Below are 18,172 nucleotides of genomic sequence, written 5' to 3'. Positions count from 1 at the left end.
GTTCACTTGCTGCCTTTTTATAGATATGAATTTTAATGGGATCACTAGCACTTTTGCGACAGTCAATCCAGGCCAGGTTAAGTAAGCAGTATGTTTAGAGGACCATAGGCATGTAATACTGCTGCATTTACAAGGCCTTGCTTGGCTGAGAGTCCACACAAGGTGCTTTCATTTCCTACTGACCCATTCGAACCCTAGATAAGGCTATTGAGTTATATCTATCCATGGCTAACCCTCAGGAGTAGCCTTTATAGAATAACTTTCTTATTTTTTGATGCCCACAGCAGAGCTCCCACCATCTTTTTCACTAATGTGATAATCCGGTGAAGCCAGCTTGTTAGAAGAGACCTTCTTTCCCACCAAAGGAAATGGTTCCTTTTTTACTGTGAAGTTAATTCACTGGCTACTATCGTTGTCGATATTTCTTTCTGGATATGTAGTAGAACTGTTCTGGAAAGGTATGAGTTAGTGTAGCCTGTCTGCTGAACATTTTTTTCCACAATCTCAGCCAAAGTAGAGTGTCTGTTTATATAAGAGCTATAAAATATTATTTTCCCTCTGAAGCTCTGTAGGCTTTCCGTGAACCCAGAGCAATAAACCACAACATTCCTCATCTTTGTGTGAAAACCTTTCTCAGCCTGTAACCCAACCCCACACTGTGCTTTAGGACCTGACCCATGAGATCTTTTTGGAAGGAGAAGTTCACTTCATGAAGTGGACTTTTAAACATGCCTTTCTTTAGTATCCTTTTGGTCTTCAATAAAGGACACCGGATTGGTCATTCGAAAAGGGATTCTTAGAATTTCATATGTTGGGGCTCATCAGTGTTCCTGTTAGGGTCTCTGCTCTGGGTAGGGTCTCAGGGCCAGATAGACTGGCTTTCGCAGTAACCTGCCTCTCACAAGACATCACTATGCAAGCCCAAAGACCATGTTACTAATTTCCAGTGGCCATTCCACTGACAGTAAATTTCTACCAGATACGTCCAGGGTGCTGGGGATAAAAGAAGTCACAAGACTTGTCCTTCATCTCAGGAGCATAGGGTCTCAGAAGGAGGCAGGCAAGAAGACAGCATCACATTTAGTGAATGGCTGAAGAAGAGCTCATTGCAGGGTCTAGAGGGAAAGCAGGGAAAGCTTCCAGGTGAGGTCACACAGGATAGACAGGAATTAACAGGCTGAGGAATTCGTGAGGAAGGTGGAAGGAAGAGCCTGGGCTGGGCCACCAAGGGCATGGTGCACATTGAGTGACCTCCTTGTCACTCCTGTAGCCAGAGAGCAGAGTGCACGGTGGGAGTGGCAGAGATGAGGCTGGAGTGCTCAGCAGTGCAAGGTCGCAGAGATGCAGTCTGTGAAGAGCTTTGAACTTTCTCCTGGGTGTTGCTGTGGGGTGGGGTGCTGAATGATTAAAAATGAAGTAGTGGAATAGTCAAGTTGATTTATAAAGACTGCTCTAACTGCAGCATGAAGCAGGAGTTCACTACTGACAGCACAAGGGTAGGCTCCATGGGGATATCCAGGGCAGAAATCCAAGGGAGAGATGGCAATGGCACGAGCAGCACTGGTCTCAGTAGAAATCGAGAGATTTGGGCAGACGCAGAAGTATTGAGGAAGCAGGTTCATGGGGTGTGGTGACTGAAGAGCTGTGGAGTGTGGACGAGGCATCGGATGACTCCTAGGTTTCTCACCTGCTTCCCTCTGCAAAGAAGAGACCGAATTCCACTTTAGAGTTTATAGTGCTTGGGGTGTTAAGGGGTGTTGGAGCAGAGTGCCGGGTAGATCAAGAAAGAGAAAGAGGGAGAGAGATCAGCATTGGTAATGAAGATTTAGGCTTCACTATTTTAAAGACTACAATTGAATCACTAGGATGGATGATTGCCCAGAAAAAATGTGTAGAAACAAGCTTGGAACAGAAGCTGGAGGGATACTAACATTTTGGGGAATGGCAGGGAAAACAATGAACAGCAACAGCAAACACATGAAGATGGGGAAGGCGGGGCAGAGGACTCCAAGGGACGCCAGGGTAAAATGAGTCCCAGTGGCATTTCCAGAAGGTGTTCAATCAACCACAATCAAGGTTGGCAAGAGGTCAGATAAGACAACAACCGATTTTCCAGCTGGATTTGTCAGCCGAGAGGCCAACGAGCTTGGAAAGAACAATCTCAGTGGAGTGGCTCGAGCTGAGGCCAAATCACAGTAGGATGAAGTGAAAGAGAAAACAAGGAGGATACTGAGTGTTACATAAGACATTTATTAATGAGGAAGAGAGAAAAGGAGAAAACGAAGTTGGCTTTTATCATAGGACACGTTTTCCCTTGCACAGCGCTGGAGACCTACTGATAAATGCCTCTTAGGTTTCCCTTTTCCTAAGCCCTGTGCAAATAATCTTTGGATGGGCATATTCCCTATTCACGAAGGCACGGCCAAGTGGATCTGCTTTTCGCCTTCTGTACGATCACACATCTGGGCACCTCCGTGATGCGATCCCCCGACTGGCTGGCTGGGCTTGGGTTGGCCCTGTGGTTTTCAGACTGATCCCCTCTCCTGTATAAATGGAGTCTGGGACTCTGGCATGGATGTGCACTGCAGGAGCCTCATTTTGGTGTTGAGGCTGGTTTGGATGGACTTGGAAATGTGGGGCAGAGCCGACAAGCTCAAGAAGCTCTGAAATGCAAGGGAATAGACCAAGGGTGATGACAGGATTGAAAAAGCGGGTCACCAATGGAACAGAGGAAGACACTTGCATTATATACTTCAGGAAATGGAGCCAAGACAAAGCCCTGGAAGGCAAGATGTGCCGACGCCATGAGACCCCACAGGGATCGGGGCGCTCAGTCCCCTGCTCACCGCCCATCCTTAGCTGACTTCACAGACTCAACTGAGCCTCAGGCAGTGGGGCTTTTCTTGTTTCTCTTTCAGGATGTATCACGGTTTCCAATTTCTGGGTGCAGTGTGCTTTCACCAGACACTGACACAGATGTAGCAGAAAGCAGACATTCAGACAGAGGAACGTGAAAATGTATTTTGAGTTTCATCCCCACTTAAAACTGCAACAACATGCGTTATGCATCAAAGTGCATTAGGCTGAGCCAGTTGCTATCGCAGACTAATGCTTGCATAACCAATTATTTCACCCACACGTAGCCAAAATTCAGGCCGCTAGTGGGGTTAGAGCTGGCGGAAATGGATCTCATAAAACGTATTGACAAACACTGGAAATGTGAAGGGAAAGTTAGTCCTTATAAATAAGTGGGGGGAAAGTGAGAGCAGCTGTTAGCCTCTTGATTTGAAGCTGACAACCATTTTTAATATCTGACATTTTTCTTTATGATAAAATATAGAGCCAACATGGTATTTTTTTTTCAGCAGCCTGGCATATATTTAAGTTATAAATCTTCTACCTTGCTCTAAAATATAGACATGGATTTTGGAGATGGGGTAATATATGTTTAAAGAGTAATGAAAAGCTGACTTTCTGCTGGAAAAATATTGATCATAGGCATTTTTGAAAGGTTCTGCACAGATGAGCTGTCTTCAAATGCAATGCCCAGAACCAAGAGAGGACATGAGGACACCACACAGGCGCCCCTGCCAGCCATCTACATGGCACCATTGTCAACCGAGGAGATCCTGGTCCTGTGTAGGATTTCTGTTAACAAGTGCACAGCCTACTTCAGGGTCATCCTTCCTTGCACGTAAAGCATTTCTTTCTAGACTTCAAAGCTTCACATCACTCCCCATAATCAAAAAGCAAAGTACTCTCCCTCTGCCTCCTGAGGCTGTGCTGTTCTAACTAATGCTTCAAAACATAATCTTCATGAAGAGTGTGAAAATTAGTTTGCTAGATGAACTCTCTTGGGTTCTCCTTGGTCTCTTCGGCCTTTGCTGTCCCTGATCACCTCTTCAAACAGGGCTGCGTGCCTGAGGGAGTCTCAGCTGAAGTGAATGCAGGAAAGACATGGAAGTCGGCCTGGAGGCAGAGGGTAGGGGCCTATACAGCCTGCTCTGCAGAGCTGTAAGTGAGCCTCGAAGGACCGGTTCCAAAATAAAGTGACTTGCAAAAGAAAGAAAGAGAGAGAGAAAGAGAGAGAAAGAAGGGAGGGAGGGGGGAAGGAAGGAAGAAAAGAAGGAAGGAAGGAAGGAAGGAAGGAAGGAAGGAAGGAAGGAAGGAAGGAAGGAAGGAAGGAAGGAAGGAAGGGGGGAAGGAAGGGGGGAAGGAAGGAAGGAAGGAAAGAAGGCAAAAGGATATGTTCAGAATGAATAATCCTCAGTGGATGACTTCCAAATCATAGGGAGTGTAATTTGAACAGCTGCCCAGAGGCCTTGGGCATCTGGCGTCCAGGCTCCCCCTTTCTCAGTGTCATCTGCATTTTTGGGGCCCCACTTCTGTCATTCACAGAGGCTCAGCTAGGTGGTCTCTATGACGTTCCAGGCTGGAATGCCTCACCTGTGACTCTAGAGACCCCAACATATCCGATGCGCCCTTCGTTCCTGTCCTCTCAGAAGAGTTCCCATTATGAGAGTTCCCAGTGAAAAGAAAGTAGGAACTGGGCAGTGGAGAGAGTTGAACTCCGTTTGTCTGCAGCCTCGTTTCCCTGTGTAAGTGTCCTTACTTGTAAAACACTTCCCAAACAAGTCTCAGGGTTTTATGAGGAAAGATAACAAGAGAGCAAACGCCTCGGGGGAGAAAGAGAAAAATCTATCCAAGTATTATACATGTTTTAAGCAAAAACGATGCTCTCCTTTGAGCCGTTGTTAGAGTGTGGTGTGCCCTCTTATAGACACCTCAAGAACGCTGTGTGGTGAGCAGCTGTCCAGCAAAGACTGTCACAGTCAATAGTCATTTCCAGAGGACACGGGGGAGCAGCGTGGGGGCAGCGGGCCATTTGAAATACCCTTTAAGAACATAATTACCTGACAAGCCAAGCTGCTTCTTGGGTAGAAAGAGGCACGGGCCATCAAGGGGGAGAGTGGGTGGATGTCACCTCGCCATTACTCTGTCACTGGAGACCTTGCACACATTTTTATTCCTTCCCACAATTATTCTTTTGTTTCATATAATTATTCATACTCTGCAGTGACACATAGAAAAGCAATTTACCTAATATTTCTCTCTATAGGGGAAGGCTAAGCCATTATAAAAAAGATTTCTGGCCTTCATTATACTCCATAGCTTTTCTGAAATAAGACAAATATATTCATTTTTCATGATGGGCTTTTGTTGGAAAGTTCTTTACGACTTTTAAGATTTAGTCCATTCGTTCTTATAACCCTGTGCTGCCACAACACATCTTCCTCAACCTCTTTCTGCAAAAACTTCTAGAAAGACATTGGGAGGTGTCCCGGAGCCATGGACATGTCTGACCTTCCTCACATAGGAATCCTCCTCACGTGTTTTGACAAGAGTTATGGAAATTCTGTTGGAATTTTTCTAGTTATAGAGAACTCCGCATCTTTCAAGATAGCTCATTTTATTTCTGTGCGTCTCTTCTGGCAGGAAAGCTCGTCTTTGCATCAAGCTGATGTCTACCTGTTTGTTTTTCCTCTTGTCTTTATGTTCTGACTCCACGATTTATCTTTTAAATCCATCCTCATCAGCACACAGCAGTTCCCTCGCTGGAAAGAGCCGTAAGAGCCCCACCCCTCATTTTCTCTTAGCCACAGTATATTCTCAGGTGTTCTCTGTTCTTAACCTACCACAGTTTTCGGGTTTTTACTAACATGCTATTTCATCTTTCAAGTAATCTTTTTCAGGATTCCAGAATTATTTTTACTTCCCATGCAAACTTTTTCCAGTTTATTCTGAAATATTTTAGCAAACGTGCTGTATGCCTTGTCTCTTTTATTGTAAACACATCTACACAGAGAAAGGATACACCCTTTAATTATATAAAATCTGCTTCTCAGCCTTAATCTCTTAAGTAGCAATGAAATATTTCTCCTCCATCCTTCGGATTTCAACTCAGCTCACATGGTTTCCCCTACTTGCTTTCTGATGTATCTTATCCCTAGAGCTAAAATTTTAGAAAATATTTAATACTCAAATGAGTATTCTCCATTGCGCACTCACAGCCCAGGAGGGAGCTTGTAACAGAGGTCACAATGGAGCCAGGCTGGAGAGGTCATCATAGCCCAGTGTAAAGTCTGCTGGTGGCTTTGCAAATGATGATCGATCACTTTTCTTCATAACTACTGCTACCTGATACTTAAAAAAAAAAACTTGCTGTGATCTCTTACTAGTATCTTTTTTTTCTTTGAGTGAAAAAAAAATCTGCAAAGGAAATATAGTGGAAATAGAATGGAAGGACAGAATAAAAATGGATCTGTTCCAACTGGGCAATGCTGAGGAGAGTGTTTGCAAAGAGGATGTGTAGATATGAAGAGACTTCAATACGGGATGGGGGACAGGGAGACATTGTTTCTTTTTTAAAAAACTGATTTAATTGTAAAAATAATTCACATGGGATTTACCCTCTTAATACATGTTTACAATTATTTAACTTTAGGTGCATACTACATCTAGCATTTCTCCCCATGTTATCCCTCCCCACCCCCCGCTGTTGCTCCCCTACCCCCACCAACTGCCCCCAGTGTGTGATGCTCCTCTCCCTGAGTCCATGTGTTCTCATTGTTTGATGCCCACCTATAAGTGAGAACATGCGGTGTTTGGCTTTCTGTGCTTGCATCGGTTTGCTGAAAATGATGGTTTCCAGATTCATCCAAGTCCCTACAAAGGACACGAACTCATCATTTTTTATGGCTGCATAGTATTCCATGGTGTATATATATCATATTTTCTTTGTCCAGTCTATCATTGATGGGCATTTGGGTTAGTTCCAGGTCTTTGCTGTTGGACAGAAGGCTGCAATGAACATACATGTGCATGTATCTTTATAGTAGAACAATTTATAGTTCTTTGGGTATATGCCCAGTAATGGGATTGCTGGGGCTAATAACCAGAAGGTACAAAGAACCGAAACAGATATACAAGGAAAAAAACAAACAGCCCCATTCAAAAGTGGGCAAAGGATATGAACAGACACTTTTCAAAAGACATATATGAAGTCAACAAACATATGAAAAAATGCTCATCATCACTGCTCGTTAGAGAAATGCAAATCAAAACCACAATGAGATACCATCTCACTCCAGTTAGAATGGTGATTATTAAAAAATCTGGAGACAACAGATGCTAGAGAGGATGTGGAGAAATAGAAACATTCTTACACAGTTTGTGGGAGTGTAAATTAGTTCAACTACTGTGGAAGACAGTGTGGCGATTTCTCAAGGTTCTAGAAAGAGACTTTGTTTCTTAAGAGTTTATGACCACAAGATGGGATTCCCTATTTAGAACCCATTTTAACTTGAATAACTGTGTAAAGGCAACCGGTAGGGGAGCAGTGGGAATGGGGCCAGTTTGGCGAATGAAAACATGAGCTACTTTCTGGAATTACATAAGGGCATTCCTTAAAGAAAAACAGATAATCCCAAAAGTGTACAGAACGCAAGCTGTTCTCATAATGGAATGTTGCGGTTTGAACTGCAAGTATAAGCCTACCCCCCTTCCTCTAGTACCTGAGAAAGGTCACGAAACCCAGAAATCAGAGTATACACGGGTCATTCTTATATTACAGCTTAGTTTACATAATAAATGCCATGTCATGTTACATATCATGTCGTATTACACAGATGTCAATGTCTGTGGCATTTTGAAAAATGCTTTCAACTTCCCCACAGTTTGCTTAAGAAATCATTTCCTTTTCTCTTCTGAAGCTGGTGCTTCCAGCCTCTTCCTGCCGGCACCACCTCCACCTTCACCTGTCCCCTGAGGCGCACACCCACAGCCCACTTCCATTTCCCAGTTGGCATAAGAATTCTTAGAGGTGTTTTGAGCTATTGTAACACTTTGCTGTAGTGCAGTTTTTCAGTGTGCACGGTTATGTGAAGACCCATTCAAAAGGCCTATAAGAATTCTAATTATTTGTATGTTCCACTAACAAGTTACATGGTGATTGTGAGCCATTGATGACTGGCAAAGAAAAATTACTTCTGACCATTTACAAGTGTAGCTCACTTTGAAATTTATCTCATTTTACCTCTACCGAGGCACTCTGATCACAGAATAAAGTTTCACTCTGATCACAGAATAAAATTTCACTTTGATCAACCTAATAAAAAGTTATGAATACACATATACAATCATCCTTATACCAAATGGATATTGACCCACGGCATGGAGGTCCATGCTGATTTTAGGTCCATCTGCAAACTCCCTTGTGATTTCATAAATGCTTTAAAAGTAGTTCTCAGATTAAATATAGAATAACTATTAGGAACACAGTCTTTGGGGTCCTACAGACATGGGTTTGAAGTCTGGAATTTCCACTTCCACTACTTAATATTATTATTACTTAACATTATTTCTGTTCAAAGTATGACTAGTAGTTATGTCAAAAGTGCATGCTGAAAATTGCATGGGAAAAAAGTTTTTACCTTACTAGAAAAGAGTATAAACTTGATAAATACTAGCTATTATTCTTGTTATTATTAAGTATTTATACTCTCTAAGGCCATCTTTAACTGCAGAGCCTCCATTTTTCTAGGTAAAATATAACTGGCAAAATGTTGCTTGGATAGTATTAACCCTAGAAATAGACAAATAAAAGCCATTTGTGCCAAGAACCTGGAGGATAACTGAATTTTAGTGAGCTATGCTGCAGATGGGTACATCTGCCATTGTTTTATTTTAATTTAAGATCGGCTCATTCCCTTGGATCAGAAAAAGGCAATTTTTTCGATGTTTGTTTTCCCAAACAGCCACCCAAACAAAGAGATGAACGAAGCCCCAATCCCTTCCCATTTGATGAAGTTGTATAAATACACAGCAAACATTGATGCGGCTCGCACGTCATCGAGAAGGTTGAAGCTGTGGCTCTGATGAGGTTTCCCTCCTACTAACCACACCACAGCGTATGATGATGTCTGATCTATGCTGGGTATTTCCGGGCTTTCAGACAGTGAGATTTCTAATGCATTTGGTGTGAGTCATCAATGTAAACGTCCATTTCTGCCTGTTCAGTGCCTCTGAAAGTCCAAGACTCAACCAGCAGTTTGCCAACGCCTGCTGGGCCGTCTTTGTAAAGTGCTTCGCGCCATCTAGTGTCCGATGGAGGCATAGACGTGGGACTCCCTGCGGAGGGATCCGGCCCTCCAGCCACATTGCGGCAAATAAACACCGCACGGTAGAGCCACAGGGCCAGTCATTCATTGTACTTTACATAGCACTGGGTTTTGAAAACATAACCTCCTGCTTAAATCCACTGTTTTTCAGATGAGCCAATACAAACAAAGGCCAGACTACATTTTACATTCTATTAGGGACGCAATCAGATACTGTTTTGCTTTTTTTGCGAAGACTTTGGTTGCTACGTTTTTATAGCCTGCAGCTGCCCTTGTGTGATTCGCTTTCTCGCAATGAGACTTTCTTAGGATCCGCTGGAAACCACAGCACGCTTGCATGCTTCTCCGTGCCTGTGTCCTCCACCAGTCTAACCGCTGTCACGCCTCTATATTTTTCATTCTTCTCTTTTTTTCTTTTTCAGATTGTCTACAAAGCCTGGCTCTGTTCCCAGTATTTTGAAGTCACACAGTTTAACTGCAGAAAGACAATTCCTTGCAAGCAATACTGTCTGGAGGTTCAGACGAGGTGTCCGTTTATATTGCCTGACAATGACGAAGTCATCTACGGAGGCCTCTCCAGTTTCATCTGCACAGGTACGGTGCCGGCGGGGAGTCCCTACACGGTCTTCGCTGGTTTTGCTTTCTTGGGTGATGATTGTTTGCTCTGCTGTTTCCTTCCACGGATATAACCTTGAAGAGGCGACTGGTAGTTTTCCGCACTTTCACTAATAGAAGCACCGAAAGCTCCCCTCGACTGGTCTGGAAATGATTCACTTGCTGCGCCACGTGGTCTATCTATAACTGAGACCACAGTTATTACCTGTGCAAAAATGATGGCAAAATATTAGCAATCGTTAGATATGCTTCCATGTGACCTAGCGTAGGTAAGATTCTGCCTGCATTCCCTTTGAATTACATAAGAACAGAAGACGTGATAAGGCCAGTGAAATCATGCTTTTCAAATTAGCAAGAAGTTTATGTCTCCTTGCCTATTTCCTTTTTATTTTCTGAGAATTTTATGTTATTTTATCTGTAGAACGTATTAAGAGCATTAAAAATATCTGCGTGCATGTGTGTGTGTGTGTGTGTGTGTGTGTGTGTGTGTGTTGGAGCCACACAAATCTATCCATTAAACGATGTCTACTTCTTTCAGCAAATGAGTCAGACTGGACAAAACACAAATATCAGCAGTCCTTTTCTAGATATTTATAAGCATTACATAATTTAGATGAAAAAAGATATAAAGAATAAGAGTCTTTAAAAAAAAAAAAAAGATAATTAGACAGTAAGAATGAGATACTTTGCCAGGGTGTTTGGACAGAGTTGGGGCTCTGCGTTCTCTTTTTTAAAAACAGTGCTATACGATGTCCCTGGAACTATGTGGCTTGAGTTGTAGCATGTTTCATTTTCAAGTTTAAGGATAAAACATTATCACATGGTCACAGAAACATGAAAATTCTCTTCTCACATTAGACTTCCCAAACGCCTTTAAAACAGACTGACATATTAAGATGCTCAACATGAGAATGTATCCAATTATTTTTGCATCACTTATCTACATACCTATCCATTAGCCATAGTGTTCTAAGTGATACGCTGTCAAGAGATAGTCTGCCAAAGCTCCCCCTAAGTACTGGATAAGTAATGATTTCCTCTTCTTCTTCTTATTCTTTTGAGACAGGGTCTCACTCTGTCACCCAGGCTGGAGTGCAGTGGTGTGATCTTGGCTCACTTTAACCTCCACCTCCTGGGTTCAAGTGATTCTCATGCCTCAGCCTCCCAAGTAGCTGGGATTACAGGTGTGTGTCACCACACTGGGCTAATTTTTATATTTTTAATTTTGTATTTTTTGTATTTGGGTTTCACTGTGTTGGCCAGGCTGGTCTCCAACTCCTGACCTCAAGTGATCTGCCCACCCACCTTGGCCTCCCAAAAGTTGGAATTACAGGCGTGTGCCACTGTGCCTGGCCTAGATTAGTATTTCTTATGCTGCCCAAGCTTGTGGGAAGAATGTGTGACTGAAGGTCAGGAGCCTCAACCTTCATTCTGTTTCTTTTGTGCATTCTCTCGGAGATACCACCCCTTCACTATTAAATTAAAAGTGCAATGGCCAACCCCATCCCACATGGATTTGCTGCAAGGATTACAGATAAGGGAGAAGAGCAAGTTATGTCACTAAGCAAGCACAGCTATTTTACCCAGGAAAGTGAAATGTACAATATTTTCACAGTCCTGTGTGTTATTCTGCTGATTTCATGCTTAAGTCATTTTTTCGGTATCTCCCCTCTGCTGGAGCGGGGGAGGGAGAAGAAGAGGGAAGGAAGCAGTAAAGGAAGGAGGTAGGGAGGAAATCAGTATCTTCTTGCTTTGAGTTTGAGACAAAATTCACCAGACACAGGCTATTAATTCATATTGAATTTCTCATAGAACATTCCACAAATAACCATGAAGATAAGGCCTTCATTTTTTTTTTATTGAGGGACAGTGAGGTGCCGTGACATTAGGACTTCAGAGAAGCCATTGGATTTTTATGTACAGGTTGTATTTATGCATTTACACTCATACTGGCTTTTGTCTTAGAGAAGAACAATAGTTTTCAAACCAATTTCTCCAAGTAGACAGAAAACCCAAATGAAGGACGAGGTGTTTGCATGTTCTTTTTCCTAAATATACCTGTGTTTGTGAATCTGAAATGTATGTTTGAATGCTCACCCCCTTTCTCCATACACATGCAGAATGCTGGGGTGGATTAAATCTCTCACTTCACAACATGGGCAGAGAATGTAATTTGCATTTTTAATTGTTTTCAAGTTTGGTAAAAACAGCTTTTTCATAGCCTTAGCTACATCATTAAGGAAAAGTGACAGGAAAAGAGAGATTTTTCATCAGATCCAGAGAAAAATGCCATCTCTGTGAGAGGCTCCCAGGATAATCTCATTACTGAACATTTGGAAACCTCACTGTTCTTATGTCACTTTCAATTGGGTTAATGGTCATTTTATTTTTAAATTGCTCAAAAATACACAGTCAAATATTACAAAAATACAACTTAAATCCTGAAGTCATTTTTATCCTGAAGTTCTGCAAAAAACAACCTGACAAAAAGGTAATAATTTTCAGATTGATCTTCTTTTCTAAAGTGTGACCCATGCCTCTTGGAAGAATTCTCATCTATGTTCATAACTAGCAGCCATCATTTCCCATCATCAGTTACCAGTGTCCCTTAAGAGTGTACTGATGAGGCCAAATGCAGTGGCTCATGCCTGTAATCCCTTTTGGGGAGGCTGAGGTGGGAGGATTCCTTGATGCCAGGAGTTTCTACTCCTGCCCATCACAGCTGCATGTCCGCTGCTCATGAGAGTCCCAGATATGGCCCCAGAATGGCTTTCATCTTGGATGATGTTAGAATAGACAGCTCCCAGAGGACCACTGGCTAAACTGTGGAGTGGCTTGTCATGCTTCTAAGGAAACTAGTAAGATATGTGCATATAATTCATTCCCAGATTTTTAAGTTTCACATTTTTGGATGTTTGTCTCCTACAAATGTATGTGAATTTTTAAATAGTTTACATTATAAATAAGTTTGGAAGTAAATGTGAGCAGTCAGGTACCTTTATGCATTTTGCATGAAATGTCTTCTGTACTCAGGAAGGGCCAGACTAAATACAGAAGAGAAATGGAACTACTTTTCTAGTTTCCCAGTTGGCTGCTGATAGCTGAAGGCCACCCAGATGGCCTTAGGTTGGATGGCGAGCTCATAGCAACTTCCCATGTTCACAGGTAGTTCTGTTGGATGTCTCCTAACTGAGACAGTGAGAATCACTAAACACAGTGACATCAAAAAGAATTCACCAAGTTGACCTTAACCTTACTTCCAGCAATTTTTCTTTTTGAAAAAAATCATAAAGTATTTGATTTCCACTCTAGATGTTAAAAATGCAATAATTTCTCACTAAGAATTAAAGGAATAGGTGGAGATTCCTTCCAATTCAACAAATTTAATTATAATGGTTTTCCTGCTATTTGAAATGCATCCAATTCACAGCTTCCAGAAGGATGGAGAATTCCCTCTAGGATATTGAGGATTCTTCCCTTACTTTTCTTATCTACCTCAAAGAAAGTATTCTGTGAGCATATAACTGCATATGGCCTGATGACAGACACTGTCCACGTGAGCATCAGCTTTCTTCAAGGTGCTTCTGCTTAGTGGCAAAGCAGTGGCACAGTGATTCATTTTCTTCAAGTCCATTGTACCCAGCATCTTAGAGGACCTCAGGTTCTTCCTGTCATTGTCTTATTGGCTATATACCCAGCATCTTAGAGGGCCTCAGGTTCTTCCTGTCATTGTCTTATTGGCTATATACCCAGCATCTTAGAGGGCCTCAGGTTCTTCCTGTCATTGTCTTATTGGCTATATACCCAGCATCTTAGAGGGCCTCAGGTTCTTCCTGTCATTGTCTTATTGGCTATATACCCAGCATCTTAGAGGACCTCAGGTTCTTCCTGTCATTGTCTTATTGGCTATATACCCAGCATCTTAGAGGACCTCAGGTTCTTCCTGTCATTGTCTTATTGGCTATATACCCAGCATCTTAGAGGGCCTCAGGTTCTTCCTGTCATTGTCTTATTGGCTATATACCCAGCATCTTAGAGGACCTCAGGTTCTTCCTGTCATTGTCTTATTGGCTATATACCCAGCATCTTAGAGGGCCTCAGGTTCTTCCTGTCATTCATTGTCTTATTGGCTATATACCCAGCATCTTAGAGGGCCTCAGGTTCTTCCTGTCATTGTCTTATTGGCTATATACCCAGCATCTTAGAGGGCCTCAGGTTCTTCCTGTCATTGTCTTATTGGCTATATACCCAGCATCTTAGAGGACCTCAGGTTCTTCCTGTCATTGTCTTATTGGCTATATACCCAGCATCTTAGAGGGCCTCAGGTTCTTCCTGTCATTGTCTTATTGGCTATATACCCAGCATCTTAGAGGGCCTCAGGTTCTTCCTGTCATTGTCTTATTGGCTATATACCCAGCATCTTAGAGGACCTCAGGTTCTTCCTGTCATTGTCTTATTGGCTATATACCCAGCATCTTAGAGGGCCTCAGGTTCTTCCTGTCATTGTCTTATTGGCTATATACCCAGCATCTTAGAGGACCTCAGGTTCTTCCTGTCATTGTCTTATTGGCTATATACCCAGCATCTTAGAGGGCCTCAGGTTCTTCCTGTCATTGTCTTATTGGCTATATACCCAGCATCTTAGAGGACCTCAGGTTCTTCCTGTCATTGTCTTATTGGCTATATACCCAGCATCTTAGAGGGCCTCAGGTTCTTCCTGTCATTGTCTTATTGGCTATATACCCAGCATCTTAGAGGGCCTCAGGTTCTTCCTGTCATTGTCTTATTGGCTATATACCCAGCATCTTAGAGGGCCTCAGGTTCTTCCTGTCATTGTCTTATTGGCTATATACCCAGCATCTTAGAGGGCCTCAGGTTCTTCCTGTCATTGTCTTATTGGCTATATACCCAGCATCTTAGAGGACCTCAGGTTCTTCCTGTCATTGTCTTATTGGCTATATACCCAGCATCTTAGAGGGCCTCAGGTTCTTCCTGTCATTGTCTTATTGGCTATATACCCAGCATCTTAGAGGGCCTCAGGTTCTTCCTGTCATTGTCTTATTGGCTATATACCCAGCATCTTAGAGGGCCTCAGGTTCTTCCTGTCATTGTCTTATTGGCTATATACCCAGCATCTTAGAGGGCCTCAGGTTCTTCCTGTCATTGTCTTATTGGCTATATACCCAGCATCTTAGAGGGCCTCAGGTTCTTCCTGTCATTGTCTTATTGGCTATATACCCAGCATCTTAGAGGGCCTCAGGTTCTTCCTGTCATTGTCTTATTGGCTATATACCCAGCATCTTAGAGGGCCTCAGGTTCTTCCTGTCATTGTCTTATTGGCTATATACCCAGCATCTTAGAGGGCCTCAGGTTCTTCCTGTCATTGTCTTATTGGCTATATACCCAGCATCTTAGAGGGCCTCAGGTTCTTCCTGTCATTGTCTTATTGGCTATATACCCAGCATCTTAGAGGACCTCAGGTTCTTCCTGTCATTGTCTTATTGGCTATATACCCAGCATCTTAGAGGACCTCAGGTTCTTCCTGTCATTGTCTTATTGGCTATATACCCAGCATCTTAGAGGGCCTCAGGTTCTTCCTGTCATTGTCTTATTGGCTATATACCCAGCATCTTAGAGGGCCTCAGGTTCTTCCTGTCATTGTCTTATTGGCTATATACCCAGCATCTTAGAGGGCCTCAGGTTCTTCCTGTCATTGTCTTATTGGCTATATACCCAGCATCTTAGAGGACCTCAGGTTCTTCCTGTCATTGTCTTATTGGCTATATACCCAGCATCTTAGAGGACCTCAGGTTCTTCCTGTCATTGTCTTATTGGCTATATACCCAGCATCTTAGAGGACCTCAGGTTCTTCCTGTCATTGTCTTATTGGCTATATACCCAGCATCTTAGAGGGCCTCAGGTTCTTCCTGTCATTGTCTTATTGGCTATATACCCAGCATCTTAGAGGACCTCAGGTTCTTCCTGTCATTGTCTTATTGGCTATATACCCAGCATCTTAGAGGGTCTCAGGTTCTTCCTGTCATTGTCTTATTGGCTATATACCCAGCATCTTAGAGGGCCTCAGGTTCTTCCTGTCATTGTCTTATTGGCTATATACCCAGCATCTTAGAGGACCTCAGGTTCTTCCTGTCATTGTCTTATTGGCTATATACCCAGCATCTTAGAGGACCTCAGGTTCTTCCTGTCATTCATTGTCTTATTGGCTATATACCCAGCATCTTAGAGGACCTCAGGTTCTTCCTGTCATTGTCTTATTGGCTATATACCCAGCATCTTAGAGGACCTCAGGTTCTTCCTGTCATTGTCTTATTGGCTATATACCCAGCATCTTAGAGGGCCTCAGGTTCTTCCTGTCATTGTCTTATTGGCTATATACCCAGCATCTTAGAGGGCCTCAGGTTCTTCCTGTCATTGTCTTATTGGCTATATACCCAGCATCTTAGAGGGCCTCAGGTTCTTCCTGTCATTGTCTTATTGGCTATATACCCAGCATCTTAGAGGGCCTCAGGTTCTTCCTGTCATTGTCTTATTGGCTATATACCCAGCATCTTAGAGGACCTCAGGTTCTTCCTGTCATTGTCTTATTGGCTATATACCCAGCATCTTAGAGGACCTCAGGTTCTTCCTGTCATTGTCTTATTGGCTATATACCCAGCATCTTAGAGGACCTCAGGTTCTTCCTGTCATTGTCTTATTGGCTATATACCCAGCATCTTAGAGGGCCTCAGGTTCTTCCTGTCATTGTCTTATTGGCTATATACCCAGCATCTTAGAGGACCTCAGGTTCTTCCTGTCATTGTCTTATTGGCTATATACCCAGCATCTTAGAGGGCCTCAGGTTCTTCCTGTCATTGTCTTATTGGCTATATACCCAGCATCTTAGAGGACCTCAGGTTCTTCCTGTCATTGTCTTATTGGCTATATACCCAGCATCTTAGAGGGCCTCAGGTTCTTCCTGTCATTGTCTTATTGGCTATATACCCAGCATCTTAGAGGACCTCAGGTTCTTCCTGTCATTGTCTTATTGGCTATATACCCAGCATCTTAGAGGGCCTCAGGTTCTTCCTGTCATTGTCTTATTGGCTATATACCCAGCATCTTAGAGGACCTCAGGTTCTTCCTGTCATTGTCTTATTGGCTATATACCCAGCATCTTAGAGGGCCTCAGGTTCTTCCTGTCATTGTCTTATTGGCTATATACCCAGCATCTTAGAGGACCTCAGGTTCTTCCTGTCATTGTCTTATTGGCTATATACTAACCCTAGGGTTCCTGATATTCACAAACAAGGAATATCAGCCCCTGGAATCAATGAACCATTTCTGTAAATGATCAGGAGTTATTTACCATTTTGGCCATACTTTTTAAATTTAGCATCTTTCACATCATTTCTTTATGGTGTCCACATCATCATGTTCCAAATTGGGAAGTTTTAAATGTATATATTTTTTCATCATCTGCTACTTTGTGTACCTATGATCCTTTACTAAGCTGGAAACTTACTTTAAAAAATGAAATATCTGGCTGGGCACGGTGGCTCAAGCCTGTAATCCCAGCACTTTGGGAGGCCAAGGCGGGTGGATCACGAGGTCAAAAGATCGAGACCATCTTGGTCAATCTGTGGAAACCTCGTTTCTACTAAAAATACAAAAAAATTAGCTGGGCATGGTGGCGCGTGCCTGTAATCCCAGCTACTCAGGAGGCTGAGGCAGGAGAATTGCCTGAACCCAGGAGGCGGAGGTTGCGGTGAGCCGAGATCGTGCCATTGCACTCCAGCCTGGGTAACAAGAGCAAAACTCCGTCTCAAAAAAAAAAAAAAAAAAAAAAAAAGAAAGAAAGAAGAAGAAATATCTGAGAATGCATGTCCATCACTGTAGAATGCTCTGATGAGGATGTTACAGGAGGTCATGACCAAATGTTCTAATCATGGATCTTGATGACAAGGGCATCCCCGCAAATATGTTTAATTCCAATCCTATCTTAGGAGATAAAAGGAGACACTTTGCCTGAGATCGCTCTTGATTTTTTTTATGTTAAAGTATAAAACTGACACTTGACTAAAGAAATGTTTTAAAATTTAATTGGAAAGAAATTCTGAAGTGCTGTCAGGGTGAAACATGTCATTTAATGTTAGGCAGTATTGAGCTAAAATTTGTCAAGGTGGGTTCTGTTGGGTTTGCAAGCTCAGTTCGCATAATGCGCTGCTATTTTAGAAACTCAGTTGTTTCATCTTTAAAGTGAAGGGGTGGAAGTCGTTTTTGGAGTCTACGATGTCAGCCCGTCATCGTGGTAATTACGTGGGCTTCCCTCTCCACACTCCCTCGCCTCGTTCCAGAGTCCCTGGAGAAATCCTTGATTG

General features: G+C 42.7%; 1 protein-coding gene across 3 annotated transcripts in view; it reads left to right on the top strand.

Annotated features, from left to right (window-relative positions):
• Window positions 1–18,172, top strand: part of NALF1 (NALCN channel auxiliary factor 1) — a 678,420-nt gene that overhangs the window by 620,312 nt on the left and 39,936 nt on the right. For all 3 annotated transcript variants that reach the window (XM_002742529.6, XM_009000395.5, XM_009000434.5), the window contains exon 2: window positions 9,602–9,773. In XM_002742529.6, the coding sequence (XP_002742575.3) occupies window positions 9,602–9,773 (172 nt within the window). The remainder of the gene's footprint in view (window positions 1–9,601; window positions 9,774–18,172) is intronic.

Source organism: Callithrix jacchus, chromosome 1, assembly GCF_049354715.1.
Source record: "Callithrix jacchus isolate 240 chromosome 1, calJac240_pri, whole genome shotgun sequence".
NCBI lineage: Eukaryota > Metazoa > Chordata > Mammalia > Primates > Cebidae > Callithrix > Callithrix jacchus.
This window is presented reverse-complemented; position numbering and strand designations above follow the sequence as displayed.